General features: G+C 56.4%; 1 protein-coding gene across 2 annotated transcripts; it reads left to right on the forward strand.

The window, feature by feature from the left end:
* The first annotated feature begins 670 nt into the window (after positions 1 to 670).
* On the forward strand, positions 671 to 24619 carry BCAR1 (BCAR1, Cas family scaffolding protein). 2 transcript variants are annotated; one of them, XM_003791320.3, is made up of 7 exons: positions 671 to 824; positions 11685 to 12311; positions 17912 to 18073; positions 18242 to 18358; positions 19055 to 20149; positions 21057 to 21146; positions 23657 to 24619. In XM_003791320.3, the coding sequence occupies exons 1-7, from the start codon at positions 813 to 815 to the stop codon at positions 24167 to 24169; spliced, it is 2616 nt and encodes an 871-aa protein (XP_003791368.1). In that variant the 5' UTR covers positions 671 to 812; the 3' UTR covers positions 24170 to 24619. The 2 variants fall into 2 exon arrangements, with proteins under 2 accessions (XP_003791368.1, XP_023369888.1); XM_023514120.1 differs by lacking the exon at positions 671 to 824 and adding an exon at positions 1119 to 1263.
* Positions 24620 to 24839: the final 220 nt, after the last annotated feature.

Consider the following 24839-nt stretch of genomic DNA (forward strand, 5'->3'; position numbering starts at 1 on the left):
CTGTCCTGCAGTCAGAGCCGTCCCAGTGATTAAGGTAGATCCTCTGTAAGTTGACCACCCAGGGGGCTAAACAAACTGGTCAACGTAAGGCCCTAGGCCTACTGTACAGATACGTACATGTGGTGCATGTCCAGTCTATGAAAAGTAGGTCAGCTTAAGGAGGTGGTCATGTAGGGAGGTTCTACTGTATTTTCCCCGTAAGCTGGGGCACACCCCCTCCCCTTTCCCTCTAGGTTCAGATCTGAGTCCAACGGGCCCAACACGTTAAATGGCCTGGGGCTAGAGGGCAGGGAATACAGCAGTGAGGGTCGCAGCGTGTCCAGCGTGCTTCGAAGGAGGGGACAATCCCGGCAGTCTTCCCAGCAGTGGAGGCGTTTCCGTGGGCTTTTGAAGCCAGCTGCGTTCTCACCCGCGCAGGAAGGCGGGGACATGCTTTTAGGAAGAGGGATATCCCGCGCTGTAGGCAAGAAGTCTGGCAAGGGCTCGAGCCGGGAGGCCGGGGTGGGAGGGCGGTCCCACAGCGCCTGTCCGCGCGCTCCCGAGCCACCCGCGCTGGCGGCTCATTTGCATGGGCAGCCTCAGTGGCCAATGGGTGAGCGCGGTTGGGCATGCCGGGAGCCGGGCTGGGCCGGCCGGGCCGCGGCTCAGCGGGCGGAGCGAAGTGGGACCGGCTCTGGGCGGCGGAGGCGGCGGCGGAGCTGCGGGAGTGGGACCGGGCGGCGGAGACGCTCTCGGAGCCTCGAGGGCTCGCGGCCCGGGCAGCTCCGTGTGTGACCCTACGGGGAGCCGGGCCCCCAGGCCGGCCGGACACTATGAACTACCTGGTGAGTACGGCAGGCGCTGCCCGGGGTCTGCTCGCGGCGGCCGTGCGGTTCTCCTGGACTGGCTTCGAGGCAACCGCCCTACGGGTTCCCGGGGCGGGCCGGGCGGGAAGGAGTTAAGCGAGTGGCATTTCCTGCCGGACCTGCGGGTCCTGGGAACCGCCGGAGTCTCTGCGGGGGCGCTCCGGGGCCAGGGTCTGTGGTCCTGGGACCTCCTTCCTCCCTCCCTGTCCCCACTTGCGCGCCTCGGGGGCAGTTGTAAGAGCCGAGATCCGGGACCGCTGGTGGGCAGGAAAGTTCCTGTATCCGGGAAAGTTGCTGGCGGGAGGCCCGCTCTCCCCTGCCTGCTGCCGCCTGCCGTGTGACCTTGAGCCTCGGTGTCCTGACAAGTCTCAGTTTCCCGGGCAGTGAGGAAGAACGGGGGTCCCTGGAGGCCGTGACGGTGAGCTTCCAGGAGGGATGGTGGTCCGACAGTTTTGGAGTGGGGGCTGTCCACGGCTCCCGTGCTAGAGGTTGAGGTCCGGGCGAGCAAGTACGTGGCGGTTAGTCGGTGCGACCGGAGGGCCCGTCCGAGGTCGGTTAATGATTCACCCGGGCCGCCGGCACTGGATTCCGGGAGCAGCAGGGGCGGGTGCTCCTCTGACTTTACCTGCCAGTCTTGCCAAACGGCTGTAGGAGCCGGATCCTGGCGGCCACAGTCCAGGGCTGCACTCACCCCACCGCTTGGCACGTGGAGAGTCAAGGGAGGGGCCAGGGTCCGCTTGGTTCTGTAGCGAAGACATGGGGGCTTTGAGATCCACTGTTGCGGGGGTCCCTGGCGACAATTCCCGCAGAGCTAGGTAGTGCGTGTCTGCCGCTCCGGTGTCCACAGCCTTGGGGCTCCTTCTGGAGTCTGGGAAGCCCAGATTTGCTGAGAGCTTTGGGGAGGGATCAGGACAAGATTGTGGGAGTAGGGGGCATTTGGGGGCTGTGAGTTCCAAATTGGGGACAGCATCTCCTTTTCCTAACCGCAAGACTCCAATACCGACCACTTGGTTTCTCTCCCCACACCTCTGCTGTGTAGAAGGGTCTGACTTGGCAGGTGCTCCCAGACTTGCTGTAGCTTTAAAAGTCATTTTCTCAGAATGAACTTGGGTCAGTCTCTTCTTTGCTGAATTTGGCCAGGTGAGATGTTTCTCATTGCCCAGGGCTAGGGCACACATCTTCCTGTGCCCATTCCTTTCCACTGGTGGAGAGCTGGGTCCAGGAGGACAGCTGGCCTGTTAGGTGCGGGGGTGCCTGGGGGGCATCTGGACTGGGCACTGGTGGAGCCTGTGGGGAGAGGAGCAGTGGGGAGGAGCTGCTGCCTCTCTCCTGGCACTAGCACCCACCACCCTCTGGCCCTGGGCAAGGAAGGAACCCAGTGGGAGCTAGGTGGGGGCAGGGCAGTCCCAGGTTCTGCCTGGAAAGTTACCTTGGGTTGAAAGGAGGAGGACTGGAGACTCTGGCTAATGTTTGTGCTGAGCCCTGTGGGCTGGTACTGTTGCCCAGGTCTGCACCATTAGGGCATCTCATCTGCACAGGAGAGGCTCCTGGGACAGCTGTTCTCCCCTGTTAGTTACATGAGTGATAAATATGGGGAGACTGAGGCACAGAGAAGGTCAGTCAGTTGTCCTCACAAAACTGGATCCAGAACCTAGCCTCCTGTCATGGCCCCATGTACTGCACCACATGTGCCCACCACCTGGGATTGGGGGAGCTCTGGTCCTGAAGGGGCTGCCATGCTCTGCTGGGGCTGCCAACTTGGTAGAGCCCCTCTGGCTCCAGGACTGTGCCTTTGTGGCCTCCTCTGGACATCCATTGTTCTTCTAGGAGATGTCACCACCCAGTTCTCTTGGGCATGAACAACTCCCTCCCCTTCCCCCAGGAGCCCACAGCCAGCTGGGGCAGGCAGAACCAACCAGCAGGGGAGGTGTGCTTTCTGGAGGCTTGTTGGAAGAGGTGATGTTGGAGTCCGTAGAGAGTGGTATGGGTGACAGGGTGACAGTAAGATCACTACCTGGCTCTAGGGCCTCCAGATAAAGGCTGCAGGTTGGTCTCCCTCTGTGGTTGGGATTCTGCCCTCCATTAGGCCCTTTCTGACTCTCTGAGCACTGAGGAGAGCCCTGGCTTCATTCTTTATCCTGCCCTGGGCAAGTCCTCACTTTAGGCCTCATCTCTGCTGGTGCATCTCAGAAATTAGTGGTTTGGTACTTTATTTATTTATTTGTTTATTTCTCTCTGTCACCCTGGGTCAAGTGCCATGGCATCATCATAGCTCACAGCAACCTCAAACTATTGGGCTCAATCTCTTGCTTCAGTCTTTCTTTCTTTTTTTTGGAGCCTCAAACCGTGGCCTTGGATAGAGTGCTGTGGTGTCACAGCTCACAGCAACCCCCAACTCCTGGGCTTAAGCAATTCTCCTGCCTCAACCTCCCAAGTAGCTGGGACTACAGGCGTCCACTACAGCGCCCAGCTATTTTTTGGTTGCAGCCGTCATTGTTGTTTGGCAGGCACAGGCTGGATTCGCACCCGCTAGCTCTGGTGTATGTGGCTGGCGCCTTAGCAGCTTGAGCTACAGGCACCAAGCCAAGATTTTATATTTTTACTAGAGACAGGGTCTCGATCTTGCGCAGGCTAGATTTGCTACTTTTTTTAAAGGTGCAAACTTCACTTTGGGGGACATTATGTCCCCCTCTGTCCTTGCATACGCAGATAGTGCTGTGGTAAGGGCTGCTGAAAATTACTTTCTAGGATTGAAGACAGGCAGAGCTGCAGAGAGCTTTAGATGTCAAGATGGAGAAACCAAGGCCTTGTAAGGAGTGACATCCCTGCTGTCCATTCTGCCTCAGGTCCCTTCCGTGATGACATTGCTGGGGCTGGAGGGTGGGATTTGCTCCTCTACTGAGTGGCTGGTGCTTTCTCTCATATAACAGGTTGGCCTCACACTAAGTGCCCTGCTGACACACCTGATCATAGAATGAACTTGCCAATCCACTCCTGTGAGTCCTGCCTGCAGGGATCCAAGGCCAGGGAAAGAGCAGAATGTAGTTAGGGGTGCATGCCCAGGGTCTGCCAGCATGTCCCCACATCCAGGGTGTGCTTGGGACTTCAGATGCCATGTCCTGCCACAGGAGGGCTCTCCTAGCACCCGCCCCTCTAATCTCCCTGGTACAGTCTGGGGTGTCTTGGCAGACGTTGGGACAGAGACATTCATTCTTCCAGCCCATAGCTGGCCCTCAACACAAAGGCATCTGCTATTTCTCCGTAGCCAAGATCGGGCTGTGGCTCTGCTTATGCAGGGGAGCCCTTGCAGTGGCTGCCCCATAGGTGGCTTTTTTTTTTAGACAGAGTCTTGCTCTGTCACCTGAGCTGGAGTGCAGTGGAGTGCAGTTGTACCTCACAGCAGCCTCTAATACCTGGGCTCAAGCAATCTTCCTACCTTAGCCTCCTGAGTAGCTGGGACTACAGGCACAGCTAATTTTCTAAATTTTTTTTTTTTTTGTGGGAATGGGGTCTTGCTTTTGCTCAGGATGGTCTTGAACTCCTGGTCTTAAGCAAAATTCCCACCTTGGTCTCTCAGAGGGCTGGGATTATAGGTGTTAGCCACCGCATTTGGCCCATAGCCCTTTCCTCTGGCAGCTCAAGCGTGGGCCTGAGGACTTGCATACCTTTGTCCTCTCTGAGGCCTCATATGCTCCTGAAAGAGGGACAGGAGCTATGTTCCCAGGGTGGCTGTGGAACATGAGGCCTACACACAGGCTGTGTGGTCCACTCACCCTGCCAACCAAACACTAAGAACTTGAGCCAGACCCTGGCTGTACAGTTGTCTCTGGGAGTATTAGAGGAAGCTGCTGCTAGGCCTGGCTGGTCCTGGAGTTCCACCCAGGATGGGGCATCAAGAGATTTGAGCAGGAAAAGGAAGAGTTGAATGCAGGATAGGTGGGATGGTTAGGGTCCTCAGCACCCCACCCGTGCCCCAGTCCAGCAGGTCTGTGAGTGCAGACTGACAGTTGGTTACACACTTGCTGGGCCTGCGTCCAGTGGCCACAAGGAGCTCTTTGAGACAAGCAAACAGGATACCCCAGAAATAAATTTGGCCCACATTCTGCATATGAAGAGAGCCAGTATTTCCCAAGGGCCTGTTGTGTTAGGCTGTGTGTTGGGGAGTTGGGGAGGAAGCCCTGTGGAATTTCTACTCCTGGCTTCCATGAACCTGGGCATCCATCACCCAAGGAGCCACGCAGCTTCACTTTGTCTCTTAGCCTGGATCTGTCTCTGCTGCTCCCTGATCTGTGACCCTGGGCTGTTCTGAGCCTCAGTCTCCTCATCTGTAAGGTGTAGGGTCCTTTTGAGGGTTAATTGAGCCAATGGCTGTACACAAATAAGACACTGTCTTATATTTATTTTTTCTCAAGAAGACACACTAGGGCTTATTTTCAGGGGATGTCTTATTTTTTATTAAGTATAATACAACAATCTACGTGTATTCAAATACAGTTAAGTCATCTTCTTCTGGAACCTGACAGGGGGAAGCCGACCTTGTTGGTGGAGCTAGTGCTAGTGATATGTGAACTCCTTTCCCTAGCCTCGTACATGCGCAATAGGATGCCTGTGTGCGCAAGTGCGAATGGCTTGGAGAAAGGAGCTGTGGCAGATAAAAGGTATTCTAGTCTTCCTTACTGCTCCTCACCGAAATGCATGCGTATCTGCATAGCCACGCCCATCACTAGGTCTTATTGGGGTAGGGCTTATATTTAACAAATGCATAGAAATCCTGCTAGGGCTTATTTTTTGGGTAGGTCTTATTTTGGGGGAAACCTGGTAGTGACCAGGATGTTGCTATTACTCGTTTCCTTGTTTCCCATCCTAGGTACTTGGGCAGAGACCAGCAGTCCACCATGGGCCGTCTTGTGGGTATTGAGAACACTTTTGGCGTTTGAAAGAGTACAGGGCAGACGTGGTGCCAGACCTGGCAGAGGAGTCATTGATGAATGAAGATGCCTATAGCGTCCTCTGCAGTTGGTCCAAATTGCTTCTGCTACTAAGGAACTTGTGGGGCCTTCCCTTCAAATAACCAGGGAAGGCTCATCAGGGAGCCTTGTGGTGTTACCTCCTCTTACTACTCCCAGCCTCTATCTAGCTTATATCTTCCTGCGGAGTTAGAGCTTGGGAATACCCACATTTGGGGTTCTCTAGGCAACTGGGGGAACTAAGGAGGAGAGCTTTTCAGGTCTCGAGGCTGCAGTTCTTGATGTGTGCCTGCCCACAGTCCAGGACCCAGCTGCTCTGTTTCTAAGGATCCCTCCCTGGGGACACAATGAGGACCTTTCTTAGAGATAGGCAGGGCATGTAGGGCAGCCCTGGCAGCTCCCATGTGCAACAACCAGGATGTTGTTGTGCGTGGGCCTGGCTGGGGAGTGCTGCTATCAGGTTGGGGCTGCTTCTCTGTCCCCACCTTCTGGGATGGGCAAGCCCTATAAGGCCTTTGTGGGTCCCTCTTTGTGGCCAGGTAGGACAAGGGCTTCTGGGGAGGGGCGTACCTGGTGTTTCGGTCAGGGATTCTGCCTTAGGCCCACCCACTCAGCCCAAGCTTGCTGGTCAGGAAATCCCATATCCCATACAAGGCCTGGTGTGCAAGTTCCGGGGCATCATGCTGAAGGAGATAGACTTCTCCCTCCCATTCTGGGTGCCTGGGGTCGGGGGCATGAGCTGGGCAGTCACAAACATGTTGGTCAGCACTGGCAGGTGGGAGCAAGGAGCTGTGGGTGCCCTGGGGGGAACATGGAGCCTGTCCGGAGGGGGTGTTGTCCTAGTGTGTCTTTTTTTTTTTTTTTGAGACAGAGCCTCAAGCTGTCCCCCTGGGTAGAGTGCTATGGCTTCACTGCTCACAGCAACCTCCAACTCCTGGGCTGAAGCGAGTCTCCTGCCTCCGCCTCCCAAGTAGCTGGGACCACAGGTGCCCGCCACACCACCCGACTATTTTTTTGGTTGCAGCTGTCATTGTTGTTTTGGCAGGCCTGGACTGGATTCGAACTTGCTACCTTAGGTGTACGTGGCTGGCGCCTTAGCTGCTTGAGCCACAGGCGCCGAGCCTGTCCTAGTGTGTCTTGAGAGAGAAGTAGGATGCCTCAGAAGGGTTCCCATAGGCAGGGGTGAGGTTGTAGAGACTGTGGGCAAGTCAGGCAGCAGCCTCTGTTGTACCTTGGAGCAGATGGGCAATAGCATCTGGGTGGACTGGCAGTGCCCTGGCTATCCACCCCTCCGAGGGCAGAGCGGGGTATCCCTCAAGAACTTGGGATAGGGCTCGGCGCCTATGGCTCAGGTGACTAAGGCGCCAGCCACATGCACCTAGGGTGGCGGGTTCGAATCTAGCCTGGGCCTGCCAAACAACAATGACGGCTGCAACCAAAAGGTGGGCGGGAGTTGTGGGGAGTGCCTGTGGTCTCAGCTACCTGGGAGGCTGAGGCAGGAGACTCGCTTGAGCCCAGGAGTTGGAGGTTGCTATGCGCTGTGATGCCGTGGCACTCTACCCAGGGGGACAGCTTGAGGCTCTGTCTCAAAAAAAAAGAGCTTGGGATAGGAACCCCTGACTGGCCCAGATGGGTCATGTGCCCAGCAGTGAGGAAGGCCAGGAAAGCAGGTTTGGGGAGGCTGGCCTCTCCTCTCCTTCAAGGGTGAGGCATAGTGAGAGGAGAGGTGGCTAGGGGGACCCGGGATCGTGTCCAGAGCAGGAGTGCTTAGGGGGTGGGCTCTACCCCATCTGGGCTCATCTGGCCACGAGAAGCTGCTGTTTGGATGATGGTTATTGAGCCATCGTTGCTTCATCCCATGGGATCTGTAGTGGAACCAGTCCCTGCCTGCTACCCCAGGTCCCACCCTCCCTTTCTCTGCTCCAGCACCTAGGCTCATGCCCTTCCTCTGCCCCCCTGCTTTTCCCTGGCATGAGTTGTCTGAAACGTCATCTCCTTGGGGATGCCATCTCTGACTCTATACGCAGAGGCCTTGTCCCACATTATGTTTGGCACCCCACTTTTTCCCTGTCATAGCAAATTGTCTTTTTCCTCACTGTATGGTAAGCCCCATGCAGACAGGGGGCCTGGTCGAGCTAGGCTGTCTTCATGGAGCCTGGCCAAGTGCCTACTGGCCTAGAACAGGAACTGGGCTAATCTTTGTTTAAACAAAAGAACAATCCTGTGAAGCCAGGACTGTCATCTTGGCAGAGAATCTGTGTGTTCAGAGAACCTAAAGGACTTGCCCAAGGTCACATAGCAGTGAGAGGGAGAGCTGGATCCAGACCTGGGTCTTAGCTGCTGCTTAGTGACTCGTGAGAGGACAGGCTAGTGTGTCCTGGAGGAGCGGCAGAGGAGGCAGAGAGGCCCAAAGAGGTGAGTGCTGGGCCAGCTGGAGTGGTCTGTTGGGCACCAGCAGTGCCCGGGACTCAGGCTGGGTGGGAGAGGGGCTGCCTTGGGGGCTCTGGGTAGGGGTATGCCAGCTGACACAAGTGGGGAGCTCCTCGTGCCAGGGGCTGGTGCCATGTGCCCAGCCTGAGGTGGTGCTTCCCAGTCTGGCTTCAGCTGCCCCAGGCTAAGTTGCAGCCTTCAGTGAGCTTATGTTGTGAGGGGGGACTGGCCATCTTGGGAGGCCTGAGATGTGGCTCACCTGGGCCAGACCTCTCCTCTCCTTGCCCTCAGCAGACACCGCCCTCCCCCCAAACTGCCTTTGCTCTCTCAGTTCCTTGAGTGCTCGGCCCTGTCTGGTGGGACCTCTCTGCCAGCCTTCACTGGGCTTCCCTCTGGAGAGGTGAGAAGCCTTCAAGGCCAGGGGCAGTCCCCTTTGTCCACACCCCTACCCCCTCTGACTTGACTGGAAGGGAATTTTCCTGTGACTCACTCTGCTGGCACTTCCTGTGGTCACCAGGACAGGGGCTAGGGGGACCCACAGGGCAGCTCTGTATTCTGTGGGGTCACTGGGGGAGGGTGCCTGGTGTCCCGCCCCCTGATGAGATGTGATTCCTGGAGTCAGGCTGCTTACCATATTTGGGAAATTTGCTACTCGCCTGGCAGCCTGGGGCCCTGGGGGCTGTGAGCCCTGGTGGGCTAAGAGGCAGCCCCTACCCCTGACCCTTCGTTGGCTGCCCTGTGGGGCTCTGGGCTCTGGACCGGCTTTGGCTGCCTGTCCTATCCTGCCTCAGAACCTTGGAGGTTGTTCACTGTTTGTTTTTTCTCAGGATGTGTAGTTTTTCAGGCCCCAAACCCAAAGCAAGAAATAGGCATTAAATACAACTAGAAAAATTCTGAAAAGCAGGAAGAGAAGGTACCCCCGCATTGTCGCAGACATGCTCGTGCTATTTTGACCTTCCCACTTAAAAATTTCATACGATATTTAATTGAGACATCATTTATGCTTCAGTGACTTTTTAATTCTGTCATAATCGTGGTATGGATAGTGTCATGGTAATTATAGTAATTCTGTGGCCCTTTGCCATTGATGCTCAGCTTGGTACTAAGGTGAGCCCTTCTGGGCTCTGCCCTGCCCAAGCTGCCTCTCTACACTGGGCCTTGCCCCTCTTGGCTCCCAATGCTCTGGCTGGCCTCTAGCCCTTTCTGGGGAAGTAGGGCTCCTGGCTGATGGCTTGTTTTAGGCAGAGGAGTGGCTGGGTCTGAACATCTGCTCCTGGGCCTCTCCCCAAGTGCCAGCATCCTCTTCCCACACTGTGTGGTGGGCCAGAAGATGGAGCTCAGAGGCACGCTTTCCAGCCCCAGCCACTGGTGCAGAAGGAAGAGAATGGGCCTTAGGACCTGGGTGGGGCCTCACCCCACTCTTCTCTGCCCCAGGATCCAGGCTGCAACTTCTGGTTTCTGCCCAAGGGGTGTGGCCCTTCCTCCTGAAATCTCATTTGACTCCTTGGAGATGGAGTCCAAGGATGGGACTCAGGCCAAAACCTGGGTCCTACTTTGAGTCAGTCTAGACCAGGCTATGAGTCTTCAGACCCCAGGAGACTCTAGGAGGGACCTTGCTGGGCAGCCCAGAGCTGAGGTCAGGCTGGGAGATGGCTGTACCTCAGGAGGGCATCACCAGCCCAGCAGACCTGGCCTTCCCTACGTGTGCAGTGTGGGACCCCTGCTGAACACAGACAGCCCTCCACTGCCCAGGTAGGGGCTACAAAGCCCGGCCTTGTCTAACGTAGGCACTTCCCTTGTGCCTGCCCTCTGCTGGGACTGACCATCACCCTGTAGCTGCGGGCCGGGCCCCCTGTGATGTTTTGGGACTTAGCCTGAGCCTGGCACCTGGACAAGGGGAGCAACAGCAGCAGCAGGGTGAGGACCTCGTGCACAGGGACAGAAACTGCAGGGCCTCCCTGCCCTGGCCACATCCCCAGTATGAGGCTCTGGGCCTGCCCACACTGTGTCCTCCTCCCTCTACTCCCATGGCCTCCTCCAGGCTCTGCCCAGGCTGCTCAGTTCCTGGGCCTGGTAGAGCTAGCCCTGTCCTGGAGGATTTGCTGACACAGCAGGACCAGGAGCAGGAAGCATCCATCTGCTTTTCTCCCCAGCCTCAGGGAAGGTGTTTGAAGTTTCTTCCTTGATTATAGATACTTTGGTAGAGTTTTGGTAGGTGGACTTTTTTTTGTTTATTTGTTTTAGAGATAGAGTCTTACTTTACCACCCTCAGTAGGGTGCCGTGGCGTCCCAGCTCATAGCAACCTCCAACTCTTGGGCTTAAGCAATTCTCTTCTCTCAGCCTCCCAAGTAGCTGGGACTACAGGTGCCTGCCATAGCGGCTGGCTATTTTTTTGTTGCAATTTTGCTGGGGCTGGGTTCGAACCCGCCACCCTCAGTATATGGGGCCAGCACTCTACCCACTGAGCCACAGGCACCACCCTAGGTGGACTTTATTAAGTTAAGGAAATTCTGTCTCTGTTTTTTAGTATTTTTATCTTGTCATTTTTGTCTTCTTTTTTTTTTCTTTTGAGACAGAGTCTTATTATGTCACCCTGGGTAGAGTGCTCTGGCATCACAGCTCACAGCAACCTCTTGCCTCAGCCTCCCAAGTAGCTGGGACTACAGGTACCCACCTCAACACCCAGCTATTTTTTAGTGGCAGTTGTCATTGTTGTTTAGCAGGCCCAGGCCAGGCTTGAACCTGCCAGCCTGGGTGTGTGTGGCTGGCACCCTGCACACTGAGCTACGGGCGCTGAGCCTCAAATCATTTTCCTGCATCTCATGAGTGAATCAGTTGCTGTTTCTTTTAACCTTTTGGCCATTCTTGTCATTCTGCTGCTCTCCCTGCCACTAGTCTTACAGGTGGTATGGCATGGGGGTAGTTAGGAGTGTCTTTTTTTTTTTTTTTTTTTTTAATCTTTGAGACAGAGTCTTACTTTCTCGCCCTTGGTAGAGTGCCGTGGCCCCCAAACTCTTGGTCTGAAGCGATTCTCTTACCTCAGCCTCCCGAGTGGCTGGAACTACAGGTGCCTACCATAATGCCCAGCTATTTGTTAGAGATGGGGTCTCACTTTTGCAGGTTGGTCTCGCACTCATGAGCTCAAGCAGTCTACCCGCCTTGGCCTCCCAGAGTGCTGGGATTACAGGCATGGGCCACTGCACCCAGCCATTAGGAGTGTCTCAAATGCCATTCCTGCAGTGTTGGCGGCTGCAGTTGGGATCTGGGCCTTACTGTGGGAATGGGGCAAGGACAGTGGGGGCAGAGGTGCCATGATCTCTGACTGAGCCTCTTTCCCAGTGCCAAAACTAGATGCTGCCAGGTCCCAGAGGCGGTGGGAGCCCATAGACTCCCTGTGCATGTCCTCCTGCTCTAACGCCTGCCTGTGTCCTCTCTTCCCAGAACGTGCTGGCCAAAGCCCTCTACGACAATGTGGCTGAGTCCCCAGATGAACTCTCCTTCCGAAAGGGCGACATCATGACAGTGCTGGAGCGGGACACACAGGGCCTGGACGGCTGGTGGCTCTGCTCGCTGCACGGGCGCCAAGGCATTGTGCCCGGGAATCGCCTCAAGATCCTGGTGGGCATGTATGACAAGAAGCCAGCAGGGCCTGGTCCTGGCCCACCTGCCGCCGCAGCCCAACCCCAGCCTGGCCACCCACAGGGCCTCCACGCTGCAGTGCCCCCGGCCTCCCAGTACACGCCCATGCTTCCTGCTGCCTACCAGCCTGACAGCGTCTACCTGGTGCCCACCCCCAGCAAGGCTCAGCAAGGCCTCTACCAAGCCCCTGGGCCCAGCCCTCAGTTCCAGTCACCCCCAGCCAAGCAGACGTCCACGTTTTCAAAGCAGACGCCCCATCACCCATTTCCCAGCCCAGCCACAGACCTTTACCAGGTGCCACCAGGGCCTGGAAGTCCTGCCCAGGACATATACCAAGTGCCACCTTCTGCTGGGATGGGGCATGACATCTACCAGGTTCCCCTGTCTATGGACACACGGAACTGGGAGGGGACGAAGCCCCCAGCAAAGGTAAGGCTAGCCTGGCACTGCCATGCAACCCCATGGGTTTAGCCCCACCCCTAGTTTCTGGGTAAAACCTGCCTAGTTACCTTCAGAGTCGCTGGCATCCCAGCAGTGGATGTGCATTTGGTTTGGAGTTAAGGTAAGAGGTGAGTGTTTGGGGAAAGCTTTCATTCATCTGGTGAAGATGGGCCTGCACAGGCTGTGGCAGTCTGGACGGGGAGGCGTTGAGCTGGCCTTGCACAAACTGTGCTGTGTGGGTGGGTGTTACCACAGAGGAAGAAGCAGCAGAGGCCTGGAGGCGTGAACAAGTGTCCTGTGTGTCAGGTGGGTAGGCAAGGCTTGGCACACAAGGCCAGAGCAGCAGGCTGCAGCAGGTCCTCAGGGCCCAGTGCCTACCAAAGATTTGGATGCTGCCCTGCGGTGGAGGGTTTTGAGCAGGAATGACCTGCCCAGATCAGCGTCTTAGTGACATCATTCTGACCATGGACAGAGGACATGGCAGAGTGTAGAGAGGCCGGGACGGGCAGGGAGCCCAAGAAGAGGAGGTTGTGAGGTTTGGGGACCACTTGAAGGGGAGAGATCAAGTGGGGAAGGCATGTGTTGGCTTGGTGAGAGAGGGTTGAACAACGGGCTTTATTTCTTTCCTACATAAAGCAAGTTTGGAGGTGAGAGGCCAGGACAGACAGGCACCTCCACGACTGTCCTCAGCATGGTCCTGTGTCTTACAGAGCAGGGGGAGCTGCTGTTAGAATTCTGGCCCTTGCCTCTCTCGGCAAGCAGGAAAGGGAAGGACACAGGAGGATGTGCCCTCTCTGATGATCTTTCCTCTTACCTCCTTTGGCTAGAACTTCAGTCTGTGGTCTATCTGGCCACAAGGGATCATGTCTCGTGTCTCACTAACCCAGAGTCTGTCCTAAGGACAAAGGGGCAGAGGGCTCCTGGAGAACCCTCAGCAGTCGCTGGCCAGCCTCCCGTGAGTCCTCTGAGTTTCTGTGTCAGCCCCTAAATGGGGTGAGACACACTTCCAGCCATGCCCAGCTCCACAGCCCAACCCTTCTCCACTTCTGGTTAATGGCCCAGCAGGTGCCTACACAGTGACCTGTTTTGATTCCTGGACCACAGGAGACACCGCTGATGGGATTGCCAGGGCAGGGTGCCTTGGAGAAACTCAGGCTCAAGCCCCACAGGGTTAGTTAATGCTGATGGGATGCTGGGCTCAGGTACAAGACCTCTGGCCTCTTAGCTCAGCAGCCTGAGCTTTACAGAGGCCTTCCAACCCACCCCACCCCCCGCCCCGGTCTCCCCATGCCCACCAGCTGGTTTGGGCTGAGTCAGGAGCAAGTGCTGCTTACCTTTGGTTGCTTAGCCCTTCCAGAGATGGCAAGTGGAGTTTCCTAGGCCTGAGACATGGAGGTTGAGCCACCATACCCAGCTTCCCACTGCCTACATGTCTGCTTCTCCCCTGTGGCTGACCAGGAGGACCTGAGAAACCCATCCTACCCCACCAGGGAGAGCCCTGGCAGCCAGCCCTGCCCTGGGAAGACCATGGTGGATGGGAGAGGTCACTTGGTGGTGGACACAGCAGCTGGCTTTTAAGAGGGGCAGCCCAGGTTCTGCCAGTGGAGCTGTCCAGAGCCACCTGTGTTTGAACAGGCAGAGGCCAAGGGGATGCTCAGCCCGTGGCACTGAGCTTCTGTCCTCAGAGCCAGCTCAGGGCCAAGGTGGGGACCTTGCTGGTACCAGATAGGTGGTGAGTCAGAAGGTAGAATTGTCCCACCCTTGGCCACCAAGGCAGCCTGGGTCACCAGCTCCCACTTCCCACCTTACCTCTTCCTTCACCCTGCTGGCCCAGCCTAGGATGGGGCTGCTTTAGAGCTGCTGTATGGAGAGGCGCGTGGTCCTGCCACGGAGAGCAGTGCCTGGTTGGGAGCCTCCATGCCCACATGTGTGAACACAGGTGCATACCCACATCTCACACCCTAGTCAGGCATGCCCTCCCTCTCCCCACACTCACCTTGGTGCCCTGGTGCACGGGAGTCTGGGGCAGACAGTGGGAGCCCTATGGCCAGGGAACAGCATTGAGATCCTGGGGCCTGGCTCTGGCCTTAAGCCTATATTTTGGCAGCTGTTTTATTTCCCTCCCAGGTAAGGGGCTTACTTGCAGACTGCTTCAGGGGCTTACTGGGCAGGCCCTTTTCTTCCCCGGGCCTGTGTTCACAAGGCCTGACCTGGCTGGTTGCCTAGGAAGGAGAGCCCTGTGTCCTGGGGCTGGTTGCCCTCCCTCGGAAAGCTTCCTTGCTCCTGGCCTGGACAGCCTTGATTGTGTCTGTTTGTATTTTGTGATTATGAAAGTGGTATTTGTTTGCCATAGAAAATGCATAATGAATGAAAAAGTCTGAGATGAAACTCTGCATCAAGAGGTAATAATGCCTGGGAAATCCTGGCATCTTTTGTCTCGCATGTTCTCTATTTGTACGTATAGTTTTGCATTTTGAAGTTGTAAGTCCAACATTAGATCTCAAATGCATTTTCTTGGATTTTTAAGCACCTAAGCCTGAGTGTGCCTGGTGGCCCCTCTCCTGGGGCTGGATGCTGGGTGGTTCCAGATTCCTTGTGTCGTTGTCACAGTGTGGCAGTGAACATCTTGATGTGCACATCTGTGCCTGTTTAGGGTTCTGCCCCTCAAGTGCCTGGGAACCCGAGTCTCCTGGGGCAGGGCAGAGGTTGGCTGGGCTGACTTGCCAGACCTGCATGTGGGCAGGAGGGGCACTGGCATCCAGGAAGCCACAAGGGCGAGTGACAAGGCCAGTGGCTAAGAGGGGTCAAGCCCCGAGGCTTAGAGTAGGTTCCATCTGGTGCTGAGTGATCTGCATGGCTGAGGGAGAGGTCAGGGCCACCCTGGACACTGAGACCCTTTGGTCAGAAGCTGAGGGAGGGCAAAGGCTCATTTCTTGCAGGTGGGACACCCCAGAGGGGGAGGCATCTGTGTGAGGTCACTCTTGAGGGAGTGCCCCTGGGTTAGGGGCTACAGCTGTGCTCAAGGGGCAGTTGTGGCGTTGAGTCAGGCCTGAGGGATGTGGCATGAGCCCAGTCGGAGGGGAAGAGGAGTGTGCCACAGTCCTGGCTGCTCAGGCTAGTCTCCCCCTCAGGTGTGTCTTGGGAGTAGCGATCACCTCCCCAGCCTCATGGTACTCTTATGGAGCTCTATTTCCCAGAGGAGGAAAATGCGACCTCCAGGTGGGAAAGGGCAGGGGTATGCAGGACATGGAGACAGCCTAAGTCAGTAGGGTGACATCCATTTTGCAGAAAGGGGAGCTGCCTGGAGGTGATCAGGGTCCCCAGGGCAGAGTGTGGAGTGCCAGGGGCCGTCTTCTCCCAACAGAGCCAGGGCTGACCTGGAGGCTAGGGCACGTTTCTGAGTCATTGTCCCTTGACTGGGAGGAGGGAGTGGGAGGACACAGCCCTGGCTTCAGGGGCCCTGCGCTGCCTGGGCTAGCTGTGAGCACATCTGGACACATGCTGTGCATTTCCCCTGCATAGCTGTATAGGGGGGTGTATCGCTGTGTGGGTCTTGTGTCAATGGCTGTGTCTCTGTCTTCCTCCTCCTAGACTCTGGCTGTATCCTCTGTTCTTCAGGGGCCTCCACATCCTGATAATGGGGCCTCAGGTGTGGAGCAGGGTGGCTCATCATTAGCAGGGCTCAGCAGCTCTCTGGAGTGTCCATTTCCCTAATGAGCTTCCCTTGCTGGTGGCTGGCCTGTGATTTTCTGACAGAAAAACATTTACCATTCAATGTGGCTGCTTGCTGCCACTCGACTCAGCTGCAGGTCTGGCAAGCAGCCATTAGCCCTGGGTCTGGGGTCTGGTCACCAAAGCCCTCTGGCCTGCGCATCTGGGCCCGACTGCATGAGGACACACATCAGAGGGTGGTCATGCCTCTTCCTGGCACTGGGTCCAGGCTGACCTGCCACCTGAGAGGAGTGCCCTGCCTGACCTTTGGGGCTTGGTTCCCTACCTGCCTTTGGGAGGCCCAGGGGCCTGGAGAAGCTTTGGGCCTTGTCTCAAGGCCTGGCCAACCTGCCACGTCCCGCCAGCCCCCGCCTACCCCAATGTTGGCAGCTTCCAGTATCTAAAAATAGCTCTGGAGGAGACTCAAGTCTGGGGCGCTAGGAGGGGATGAGTCTGGAGAGGCAGACCCAACTCCACTCCAGACGCCCTGGGGGCAGGGAGCACCGCACCAGCCTGCCTGGCTCTGCTGCCAGACGAAGCCCAGAGGCCAGCTGGCCCGACGTCACTGCCCAGCCCTGCCGCACTGCCTGGGAGCCTGTGCCAGGCCCAGGGCTGCCAGTGTCCACACTGCCTGCAGGGAGGTTGAATGCCACTGCTGTTCCCGGGGAGCCTGTCCTCAGAGCCCATGTCCTCAGGAGCCTGAGGGAGGGGCCTCCTCCGGCTCTGCTGTCCCTACGGGTGTGGGTGCGTAGGGGGAGTGCCTGAGTCCACCCTGTCCCTGACATCCCTTTTGATAAAGGAACAACGGCCTTTCTGTGGAGAGATCTGAACAGGGAGCCCCACGGGGAGGTGTGGGGGCCTGAGCTGGGCAGAGGACTTGCTGGGCTCATCCTCCCCATGGTAGTGCAGGGATGCCCCAACCCCCTCAGGCTGGTGCTAGGGTGAGGGGCATCGCTGTCCTGAGCAGACCCTCACACCCACGTCTGCCTACTACGTGGTGCCAGGCTTCCTGCTATAGTTTTCCCGCAGGCCAGCCCCCCACACTGTCCCTCAGGTGATTGGGGTCTTGTGTGCCACGAGGCACTTCACAGGTGTAGGTCCAGAGGGTAGTGAGGTTCTGATTTGTGACACCACCACCACCCACCTGCCCTTCCAAGCTGGCCCTGAGGGCTGTGAGTACTTGACGGTCCTGTCCTCAGGATCTCCCCAAGACAGGCTGCCCAGGGCAGGGGAGGGTGCTTTCTCTGCCAGCCAACACTCGTGGGAGGCCCCAGGCCCTGACTCCTGGGAATCCCCTTCAAGCCACTTCCTCTGGGCCAGTATGGAACCTGTCCCTGTGTCTCCCTAGAGCCTGGCAGGCCACAGCTGGGTCCCGTGGTCAGGTCAGGCCTTTTTGAGGAAGGTGGAGCTGAGAGGTGTCGGCAAGCAGGGCTCCGGAGGCCTTGGCCATGGCTCACTCTGTGGTGCTGCTCACCCCAGGGGAGGGTGGCCCCTTGTCCACTGGCAGTGTCCTCTAGAGCCAGGGGCCTTGACCTGCTTCTTCTCTCCTGGTCAGCTCACTCTTCTGGAACCTTCTGGGTCATCAGGAATAGAGACCTGTTTCTTAGCCTAGAACCAAACAGATCTGAAAACCTAGAGGTCTTATTGTGCCCCAAGCTCTGTGCCTCACTGACAGAGGTCAGAGAATGCGGAGGGGATGAGGACTAGGTGCCTAAACCCATCCTCAGGGAACCCCCCACACCTGCATGTTCCTCACTGGCCATACAGGGGAGGTGGCCTGCAGATGCGAGTGAAGTCTCACCAAGGTCTGTAAGTGTAAGTGGGTCCTGAAGGCTGGCTTGGAGGGCCAGGGGTGAAGTTGGCTCTCTGTCCCCTAGGTGGTGGTGCCCACCCGAGTAGGGCAAGGCTACGTCTTCGAGGCTTCCCAGCCAGAGCAAGACGAGTATGACATCCCTCGACACCTGCTGGCCCCAGGGCCTCAGGACATCTACGATGTGCCCCCTGTTCGGGGGCTACTTCCCAGCCAGTACAGCCAGGAGGTAAGTGTTTTGGGGTGAGTAGGAGAGGATTTTCTCAGCCCTATCCGGGGCCTGAGCGGCCCAGCATCTGCAGCCCAGGTCCTGGGGTGGCTGCAGTGGGGTTTCCACCTTTCCTGTTTTGCCTATAACACCTGAGGCACCTGTAACACTGCACCTTTTTGCTTCTAGGTATATGACACCCCCCCCATGGCTGTTAAGGGTCCCAATGGCCGAGACCCATTGCTGGACGTGTATGACGTGCCCCCCAGTGTAGAGAAGGGCCTGCCGCCATCCAACCATCATGCGGTGAGCAGTCAGCAGGTGCCGGGGCCTTGGAGCGGCTCTGTGGGTGGTTGTGGGTGACTGGGTGCTGCACAGGGCCGGGGGCAGAGAGAGACTGGCCCCCAACCCTGCTTTGCCCTGTGGATACGTATATGTCTCTGGGACAGATGTGAAACTGAGCTCTCTGCTGAGTCTCCACTGCTTCACCTGTGACCGGCCTGTTGTGGGACCTTCTTAGCAAGTAATGAGATGTACTAGCAAGGTGGCCATGAGATCCGTCGTTTAAACCAGGATACTTGTGAGAGTAGACAGGGGACCTATAGTTACGTGGGAGTGTCAGGCACAAACCAGGACTGTCCTGGGAAAACCACGTGGTGGTGAAGGTCCTGGTGAAGGTGGTGATGATCGAGATGAAAGTGGCGTTGAAAGTGGTGATGGTGATGAAAGTGGCAGTGGCAACAGGATAGCTAACCTTTGAATACACTTAACACAGTTACGTGTCAACACACATGTAACCCTCAGCAACCCTGTGACGTTCTCCCTTATCACAGGGAGTAGACAGGCACAGAGAGGTGGAGTCTTCAGGCTCTAGGCTTGGACCCTTCACCATAGCCTTTGGGGATTAAGAATCATGATGATTATGTTCCTCAGCTGTGTCCTGCCACAGCCCCTGAGATGGGCAAAAGGATGGATAGCCTTGACCATCACTTGTCCCCCCAGGTGTACGATGTTCCTCCATCAGTGAGCAAGGATGTGCCTGACGGCCCATTGCTACGTGAGGAGACTTACGATGTGCCCCCCGCCTTCTCCAAGACCAAGCCCTTTGACCCAGCCCGACACCCACTTGTTCTTGCTGCACCCCCTGCGGACTCCCCACCAACTGAGGATGTGTATGATGTCCCACCCCCAGCTCCTGACCTCTACGATGTGCCCCCTGGCTTGCGGCGGCCTGGCCCCGGAACCCTTTACGATGTACCCCGTGAACGAGTGCTTCCTCCTGAGGTAGCTGATGGCAGCGTAGCTGACGACGGCGTGTACGCGGTGCCACCCCCGACTGAGCGCGAGGCTCCAGCAGATGGCAAGCGCCTGTCAGCCTCGAGTACTGGCAGCACGCGCAGCAGCCAGTCTGTGTCCTCCCTCGAGGCGCCAGGGCCAGGCCGGGAGCCCTTGGAGCTGGAGGTGGCTGTGGAGGCCCTGGCACGGCTGCAGCAGGGTGTGAGTGCCACTGTAGCCCACCTCCTGGACCTGGCAGGCAGTGCTAGTGGGGCTGGGGGCTGGCGCAGCACTCCTGAGCCACAGGAGCCACCAGTGCAGGACCTGCGAGCTGCTGTGGCTGCCGTCCAGGGTGCTGTCCATGAGCTGCTGGAGTTTGCCCGCAATGCTGTGGGCAATGCCACCCATACATCTGACCGTGCCCTGCACGCCAAGCTTAGCAGGCAGTTGCAGAAGATGGAGGATGTATACCAGACACTGGTGACACATGGTCAGGCCCTGGACAGTGGCCGAGGCTCAGGAGCCACCCCTGAAGATCTTGACCGTCTGGTGGCCTGTTCACGGGCTGTGCCTGAGGACGCCAAGCAGCTGGCATCTTTCTTGCATGGCAATGCCTCTCTGCTCTTCAGACGGACCAAGGCCCCTGCCCCGGGGCCTGAGGGGGGTGGCCCCCTGCACCCCAACCCTGCTGACAAGGCCAACAGCATCCAGTCACGTCCCCTGCCCTCACCACCTAAGTTCACCTCCCAGGACTCGCCAGATGGGCAATATGAGAACAGTGAGGGGGGCTGGATGGAGGATTATGACTACGTCCACCTGCAGGTGGGTGCCCCCTTCTTTACTGTCCCTCCCCCTCTCAGGGCCCAGCAGGTAAGTTTCTGGGCCTTCCAGGCCAGATGGCCCTAGGAACCCCATTCTTCAGCCCACATGGCCATGTCATTGGGTCCTGCAGTACCAACCAGGAGTGGCTCCTGAGTACCCCCAGGGCTGAGCAGCTCCAGTGTTAGGTTTGGGGAAATAGTTCTAAAGAAATACATGTTACGGCTCGGCGCCTATAGCTCAACCGGCTAAGGCGCCAGCCACGTACACCTAAGGTAGTGGGTTCGAATCCCCAGCCCGGACCCACCAAACAACAATGACGGCTGCAACCAAAAAATAGCCGGGCGTTGTGGCGGGCGCGCCTGTGGTCCCAGCTACTTGGGAGGCAGAGGCAGGAGACTCGCTTGAGCCCAGGAGTTGGAGGTTGCTGTGAGCTGTAATGCCACAGCACTCTACCCAGGGGGACAGCTTGAGGCTCTGTCTCAAAAAAAAAAATACATGTTACAAAGATGCTTTGAGTTATGGGGAACATTGAACAAGGCAGTGGAAGGTAGCTGGGGCTTGTCCTAAGGCCAGAATCTCAGCACGTGGAGATCCGGGTATATAGTATTCCAGGCTGGGTGCAGCTGGACCAGGTAGCCTGGCCTCATAGGCGGAGGGGAGGGGTTTGGAATTGATTCCTGTTGGGATGGAGCCTGCCCTGTGTGCAGCCCCTTTTCTGGGCTGGCAGGAGGTAGAAGAGGCCCAGGGCAGCCTCCTTAGGAAGCTGCTTGGTGGGCGGGGCGCAGAGCCAGCCTGCTGCCTGCATTGCCGCCTGGTGGCTGCTGGGCCTTGCTACACCCCACCACAGGCTGGCATTTCCAGCTCAGCAGAGGGACTTGACTTGGCCACCTGGTCCTTTCTCCTTCAGGGAAAGGAAGAGTTTGAGAAGACCCAGAAAGAGCTGCTGGAAAAGGGCAACATTGTACGGCAGGCGAAGAGCCAGCTGGAGCTGCAGCAGGTGAGGCCACAGTGGGGCGAGACCTTCAGCTTCCCCAGCTTCTCCCAGCACGGTGGTCTCATCCATGGGCAAGAGTCGCTCAGTGCCTAGGGCTGGGCCTGGCCCCAGCCAGTGCGATCCCACCCCAGCCTCATGGCTATCTCCATGTTGAGATTATTGCCTGAGACAGAGTGCAGACAGGTACAAAGCAGAAGTGATCCACTCATGCCCACAGGCTCTTGGCTGGGCTGCCTCACCCCTCGCCCTCCCTTGGGGGCACTCTCCACCTGTCCAGATGTCGCTCTGTGAACATTACACTCTGCTTCTGTCTCAGGCACATTTCCACAGCATTAAATATTCTTCAGAAATTCTTTTTCTTTCTTTCTTTTTTTGTAGAGACAGAATTTCATTCTATCGCCCTCAATAGAATGCCATGGCATCACACAGCTCACTGCAACCTCCAACTCCTGGGCTTTGGTGACTCTCCTGCCCCAGCCTCCCAAGTAGCTGGGACCATAGGCACCCGCCACAACGCCCAGCTATTCCCTGTTACAGTTTGGCTGGGGCTGGGTTTGAACCTGCCACCCTCAGTATATGGGGCAGCACCCTACCCACTGAGCCACAGGCATCACCCCCTTTTTTTAAAATCTGATTAGTTTTTCCAGTTTAGTAGAGAATGGGATCTTGCTCTTGCTCAGGCTGGCCTCAAACCCCTGAACTCAGGTGATCCACCTGCCTCAACCTTCCAGAGTGCTAGGATTATAGGCATGAACCACTTTACCCAGTCAAGAAATTTCTTTTTTTTTTTTTTTGAGACAGAGTCTTGTTCTGTTACCTGGCTAGAGTATAGTAGCATCATCAAAGCTCACTGCAACCGTGAGTTCCTAGGCTCAAGTGATCCTCTCTCCTCAGCCTCCCTAGTAGCTGGGACTATAGGTGCCTAACACCAAGCCCAGCTCTTGCCTGTAATCTCAGCACTCTGGGAGGCTGAGGCAGGCAGATCAACTGAGCTAACAAGTTCGAGACCAGGTCTATAAAAATAGCCAGGCATTGTAGTAGGTGCCTGTAGTCCCAGCTACTCAGGAGGCTGAGGCAAGAGAATCTCTTGAGCTCAAGAGTTTGAGGTTGCTGTGAGTTAAGACGCCATGGCACTCTACCAGGGGTGATAAAATGAAACTCTGTCTCAAGAAAATAAAAATAAGCGGCGCCTGTGGCTCAAAGGAGTAGGATGCTGGCCCCATATGCTGGAGGTGGTGGGTTCAAACCCAGCCTCGACCAAAAACTGTAAAAAAAAAAAAAAAAAAGAATAATAATAAAGTAAGACTCTGTCTCTAAAAATAAACCAGACATCTGATCACTGTGGTTAGCCACAGTCACAGATTAAAAACAAACAAACAAAAAAACCCCTAAGAATCTGTCACCCAGCATCCATCATTATCAGAACAACAGCTAATCCTTTTTCACCTAGCCCGTTTCTTCTCTGTAAATTATTTTGAAGACATCATACTGCAGAGATACTTTAGTGTATAGTTCTAGAAGCTAATTTACCAGAATTTTTTTTTTTTTTTTTTGTAGAGAGTCTCACTTTGTCGCCCTCAGTAGAGTGCCATGGCATCCCACAGCTCACAGCAACCTCCAACTCGGGCTTAGGCGATTCTCTTCCTTACCTTATGGAGTAGCTGGGACTACAGGTGCCCACCACAACACCTGGCTATTTTTTTTTGTTGCAGTTTGGCTGGGGCTGGGTTTGAACCAGCCACCCTTGGTATATCCCCACCACACCCACTGAGCCACAGGCACCGCCCGAGGATAAGTTTTTTTAACTTTTTAGTTATGTTTATAGATTGAGAGGAAGTTGCAGAGAGAGTGCAGGGAGGTCCACAGCACCCTTCCCTCAGTTTGCCCAGTGCTACATCTTCAGTAATCATAGTATAATACCCAAACCAGGGCAGTGACCCTCACCCCAGGCATTAATATTTTAAAACTGTTACATAGGTGGCGGCTCCCATAGCTCAGTGGGTGGGGCACTGGCCACATACACTGAGGCTGGCAGGCTCAAACCCTGCCTGGGCCAGCTAAACAACAATGACAACTGTAAGAACAGAATAGCTGGGTGCTGTGGTGGGTGCCTGTAGTCCCAGCTACTCGAGAGACTGAGGCAAGAGAATCGCCTAAGCCCAGGAGTTGGAGGTTGCTGTGAGCTGTGATGCCACGGAACTCTACCGAGGGCGACATACTAAAACTGCCTCCAAAAATACCCACAAAACTGTCATATAAATACAATCCTAACCTTTTGAGATTGATGGAAAAGTACTATAAAGAACTTCTAGAGGCTGAAAACAGTGTGTGGCCCCACCCACCACTAGGATGGGAGATTTGCTGTTTCTTGACAGTGCATGGGTTCCAAGGGGTAGACCTTTCTAGAAAAGCCTTTGCCACTTTGCCCAGGGCAGTCTTACTGGCCCTGTGGCTGTGGTCCTGACTAAACCATCCAAGAGCCTGACCTTGCCCTGCTTACCCCACCCCCCTAGCTGAAGCAGTTCGAGCGCCTGGAGCAGGAGGTGTCACGGCCAATAGACCATGACCTGGCCAGGTGGACACCAGCGCAGCCCCTAGCCCCGGGGCGGACGGGCAGCCTGGGGCCCTCAGACCGGCAGCTGCTGCTCTTCTACCTGGAACAGTGCGAGGCCAACCTCACTACACTGACCAATGCTGTGGACGCCTTCTTCACGGCCGTGGCCACAAACCAGCCGCCTAAGATCTTCGTGGCACATAGCAAGTTTGTCATCCTCAGCGCCCACAAGCTGGTATTCATCGGGGACACGCTGTCTCGGCAGGCCAAGGCAGCTGACGTGCGCAGCCAGGTGACCCACTATAGCAACCTGCTGTGCGAGCTCCTGCGTGGCATCGTGGCCACCACCAAGGCTGCCGCCCTGCAGTACCCATCCCCCTCGGCTGCCCAGGACATGGTGGACAGGGTCAAGGAGCTGGGCCACAGTACCCAGCAGTTCCGTAGGGTCCTGGGCCAACTGGCAGCTGCCTGAGAGCGGGTGACCAGGAGGATGTGTAGGGGCAGTGATGGTCCGAGCTGCCCCACGCTCCCATCTGAAGAGTCGATGTGCTGCAGGCTTGGGGACAGGCATCCCCAGCTCTGCCTTGGGCCTGGTGCCCCAGACTGTCTAGGGATTTGTACGTATTTATGACAGGGCAGGCTAGGGGGCAGCCTCCACAGAGGAGCCAGTGCCGAAGGCCAGATAGCAGTAGTCCCTGAGTACACCACAGGCCCAGGGAGGGTCCCACACCAGGGGCATGAGACCTTCATCCTGCAGGGCCTGGTGTGACCCTTGGGCTAACCCCGGTCCCCACCAGGGCAAGTGCAGCTGTGACACGTTCCTTCTCTGCACCAGGAGAAAACCCTAAAGAACTATTTTTCATTATTGTTTTTCCAATCATTTGACTAATAGTCTACATTTAAATAAAATTTAAAAACTACAGAGCAGCTGCCTGAGGTATGTTTAAGATGAGAGAGGTTGGGTGGCACCTGTGGCTCAAAGGAGTAAGGCCACCAGCCCCGTATGCTGGAGGTGGCAGGTTCAAACACAGCCCCCCTAAAAACTGCAAAAAAAAAAAATACGATGAGAGGGAGGCAGTGAGTAAGAAGGCAGGTGTCCCGGGGCTGCAAGGTGTGGGTGACAGACTTCAGGGGAAGTGGTT

The sequence above is a fragment of the Otolemur garnettii genome, unplaced genomic scaffold, assembly GCF_000181295.1.
Source record: "Otolemur garnettii isolate 467f Iridium unplaced genomic scaffold, OtoGar3 scaffold00047, whole genome shotgun sequence".
Classification (NCBI taxonomy): Eukaryota; Metazoa; Chordata; class Mammalia; order Primates; family Galagidae; genus Otolemur; species Otolemur garnettii.

Bases quoted from the DNA above. Each gene is read 5' to 3' on its own strand.
- BCAR1 (XM_003791320.3), top strand. The intron at 18,074-18,241 runs GTAAGTGTTTTG...TTTTGCTTCTAG, and splicing joins CCAGCCAGTACAGCCAGGAG to GTATATGACACCCCCCCCAT. The intron at 20,150-21,056 runs GTGGGTGCCCCC...TTTCTCCTTCAG, and splicing joins ATGACTACGTCCACCTGCAG to GGAAAGGAAGAGTTTGAGAA.